Genomic DNA, 3,777 nt, shown 5'->3' with positions numbered 1-3,777 from the left:
TTCCTGCTTAGGAGCTAAAGGGATGCAACAGTGATGTGAAACTCAAAATCGTTAAGAAGGAATCCACACATTTCCCCTTCAGAAAGGATCAGAGGGAATGTGGAACATGGACATCATTCTCCTAGAAGTTCAAAACACATTTAGGGTGATCGTTCTGGTTAACGGGTTAACTTAGATGATTGTTACAGGTAAAGCACTTCTTAGTGTGTTAACATCCTCAACCCTCACTTTGGATCCACAATTCATAGCGTAGGTGTGGTACAAACATGAAAAAAGAGCTTCTCTGTGTACACAGTTTATTATGTTAACTTGTCAGTAAAGCCAAACAATGGGGAATCTTCCACTTCACCAACAGAAATGGTTAAATCAGAAGATGCAACAAAAAATAGTAACAGTAATGTTTTTCCAAACCCATGTGGGTGTGATAAAAGCAAAAGGATAGATAAGATGGTGTTATTCTCATCTGCTGACATGATTCAGATAAGGAAGGTGATAATAGCATTCACCTAGAAAAGAGAATTAAAGGTTTCAGTAGGAAAAGGATCTCTTCTAGACTGTTAAGCAAAACAAAAGCCTTTACGGGCTGCCTTGTTAAGCAAAAAAGCCTTTATAGAGTTCTGCTAGCTCACTCACTGTCTTCTTTCCCCTTATCCTGAAGAACTGAAGCTCCAGGACTTCCTCGGGGGTCATGCCCTTGGAGAGAAGGGGGAGCAGCTGGCTGTGGCTGAGGGATAAGACCTCCGTTATGGTATCTGCTCATCAGCTCCACTGAGACTGTTGGTCTCACTTACCTTAGGCAAGTTTGATTCACTTAGGATTTCTGCCCTGGCCCCTTCACTGATACCTTCCCACGTGAAGAGCTAGGGAAGCAATCAATCTGAGCTCCAGCTGGAGTTAAGACTGCGCTGGCACAAGGTTCCTCTGTCTTTTGGGAGTTCTATAGGTTTCAGGAAACAAACTGCTTTGTGTAACCAAACCCTGGGCAAATTCCTCTGGTCAATGAAGCCACGATTTGGGGCAAGGGGCAAAGAATCAACAGCTTTCGCTTTCTCCATATAACAACAGCTTATATACAGCAGGATTTGGTCTATTGCTGTGAAACAAAAATGTCTAGCTTACCCTACTGATATAGTCAACACCTGTCAACACCTACCTGTTAATCACTTACACTAAAACACAGGTACATACGTGCTGCCTACTCTCAGGATGCTCTGCAGTCACACCAGAGAAGAAAGGTGCATCTACTTGGCAACACCATATGCTCAAGTCTTCTGGTGCTTTTCCCCACACTGCTGAGGCACAGTATTTTGGAGCTTTTAGCAGTTTCTCAATACAGCTAAGCCAAGCTAATGGTAACTCCACAGCCAAAAGCATGGTCAAGCTCTTGCACTCCTTCCATCCCTGGCACTAGGTGTCTGCACTGCTTGCTTTAGTATTAGAGTGCTTCCAGTACTGGCATTCTTCTGGTGCACAGACCTGAGCTGGGGACATTTCTATCACTCTAACTCTCTTTTTCAACAGCTTAGTAAAACCCAAAGCAATGATCAAACAGCAGGGAAAAAAAGTTTTCTGCAGGTTTGCAGCACTCTGTACAGTTTTGCTAGCAGCATTTTGGTTCCCTGGTGTTAGTTAATATTCATCTGACACGGCTGGGGATGTTTCAGAGCAGCCTTCTGGGGAGTAAAAGTATTAGAAAACAAATTACTTTGGCACAGCCACAGTACACCACACTCCCTAGTTGAGCTCTGTGCCGACACAATGACAGGATGTGGACAGCACAAAGACTAGCTCAGACTATCTACAGCTCCTCCAGTACATGTGAGATTAGCCACCAGAGGAAAGAGTATCAACAATTTGTCCATCTGGAGTCATGCAGCGATAGGATGTTGCTATGTGAGCACACACACATGAATAATCAGTAAGATCTCTGAAGGACTCTCATTGTCCTTTGACCTTCACACAAATCTCAGTAGCCCTAAGTTTCATTCAGGCTCGTACCCTGCCAGCGAGAATGTGAATTTTGGACTTCAATACTTGTTCAGAATCATGCTTAAAATATGTAAGGATAGGAAGAGCTACCGCCATCTATTAGTTTTTTGTTGTTGTTTTAAACATCAACATCTATTGCATGGGACAGATTTTTCTAGTTACTACCCTCTGTTTTTCCGTTAAGAATAGCTGAAGACCCAGGCTGTACATTTACAGTTCTTGTCATCCATAACATCAGAGCAGGCAGATTTCAGGCTCTGCTAGGCAGGCAGGAAAGGGGAGATACGTGACTGACCAAAGGCACAGAAAGTGTAGGTAATCAGCAACATACTGTTTCTCTCCCATAGAGAATTAAGTCATTCTGGGCAAAAGTTTGGTCAAAATGGTCTCAAATCTAGGCTGGAGGGTGGTAGTGTAGATGAGATCAAGCTGTGACCAGCAAATTTGCTTTTGAGTGCAAACTGGAACATGGACTAAATTAGTTCTTTGAGGGCTTTTAGAAGTGGTGAACTCATGCCACCTGGTGGTTAACATCTCTCTGGAAAAAGTAATAACCAAGTTAATAGGAGCGATTAGTAGCAGAATGGTGTAATTAAATGATGACACACAACACTCAAATGACCTTTTTGTTTCTTTTAGGGCAAGCAGGTTTAATGAAGAATCACGCACCAAAGCCCACAGGAAATACAGCCCCATTAACAGCCTGAAGAACAAATGGCAAGAATGGGCAGACCAGCACATCATAACGCAGAAGCTGAATCCCTTCAGCGAAGAATTTGACCATGAGCTGGCCATGTCCATGCGCCTGCACAAAGGAGATGAAGGCTATGGCCATCCAAAGGAAGGAACCAAAACTGCTGAAAGGGCCAAGAGAGCTGAAGCCCATATCCACCGGGAGATTAGGGACATGTGCTTCATCATCGAATCAATGGCCAAGCCACGGCCCGACGGAAAGATCCAAGTCACTTTTGGGGAACTCTTCGAGAGATATGTTCGTATTTCAGATAAGGTTGTTGGGATTCTCATGAGAGCCAGGAAACACGGGCTGGTGGACTTTGAGGGAGAAATGTTATGGCAAGGAAGGGATGATAATGTCATAATTACTTTATTAAAATAGGCATGCTACAACCAGAACAACTTATTTGGGAAAACTTTTCTCCATTTCTCCCCTACCACTAGCATTTGCCCCATTTTAAATACAATATTCCCCCCATTCATCCACTCAGAAAAGACATTAAGCATTTTTCTAAATACGTATTTTATAACTACTGCATGATAATGCAAGCATCCAAATGGATTTTTCTCTGTACCAGAAGGATTTGTAGGATACTTTGGTTAATTACTACCTGAAAAATAAAGAGAAAAATCTATATTGAATATAAGCAGCTGACTAAAAACCCACAGCAATATAAAGAGCTACAAATTAATTCAGATTTTTCACTTTTTCTGACACTGAATATCTTCCCAACTATTTAAACTGGGCTATCAGGAATATAAACCATACCAGATAAGAAGTTGAATGACAATAAAAATTTTTATCTTGAAAGTGTAAGTGATTTTGTGCATATATTTCCTAATTAATTTATTTAAATACATGTAAAAATAATTTTATTTGAACACAGAACCAAGAATACCACATTGGTTTCCTTAACAAGCAGTATACGCAACCACTACTGCAGTATTACCTCGTGGCAATTATTGACACAGCTTTCTCTTACATACCATTTGTACAAAGACAAAATCTTTCTTTTTATAAATGAGGTTTTATATTTAATATATTTATATAAG

General features: G+C 41.1%; 1 protein-coding gene across 2 annotated transcripts in view; it reads left to right on the top strand.

Annotated features, from left to right (window-relative positions):
• The window catches only part of ABRA (actin-binding Rho activating protein), a 6,181-nt gene extending 3,075 nt beyond the window's left edge, over positions 1-3,106 (top strand). For both annotated transcript variants that reach the window (XM_010144444.1, XM_010144445.1), the window contains one exon: positions 2,629-3,106. In XM_010144444.1, coding sequence (XP_010142746.1) covers positions 2,629-3,106 — 478 coding nt within the window. The remainder of the gene's footprint in view (positions 1-2,628) is intronic.
• Positions 3,107-3,777: the final 671 nt, after the last annotated feature.

The sequence above is a fragment of the Buceros rhinoceros genome, unplaced genomic scaffold (assembly GCF_000710305.1).
Source record: "Buceros rhinoceros silvestris isolate BGI_N320 unplaced genomic scaffold, ASM71030v1 scaffold6061, whole genome shotgun sequence".
NCBI classification, from domain to species: domain Eukaryota; kingdom Metazoa; phylum Chordata; class Aves; order Bucerotiformes; family Bucerotidae; genus Buceros; species Buceros rhinoceros.
This window is presented reverse-complemented; position numbering and strand designations above follow the sequence as displayed.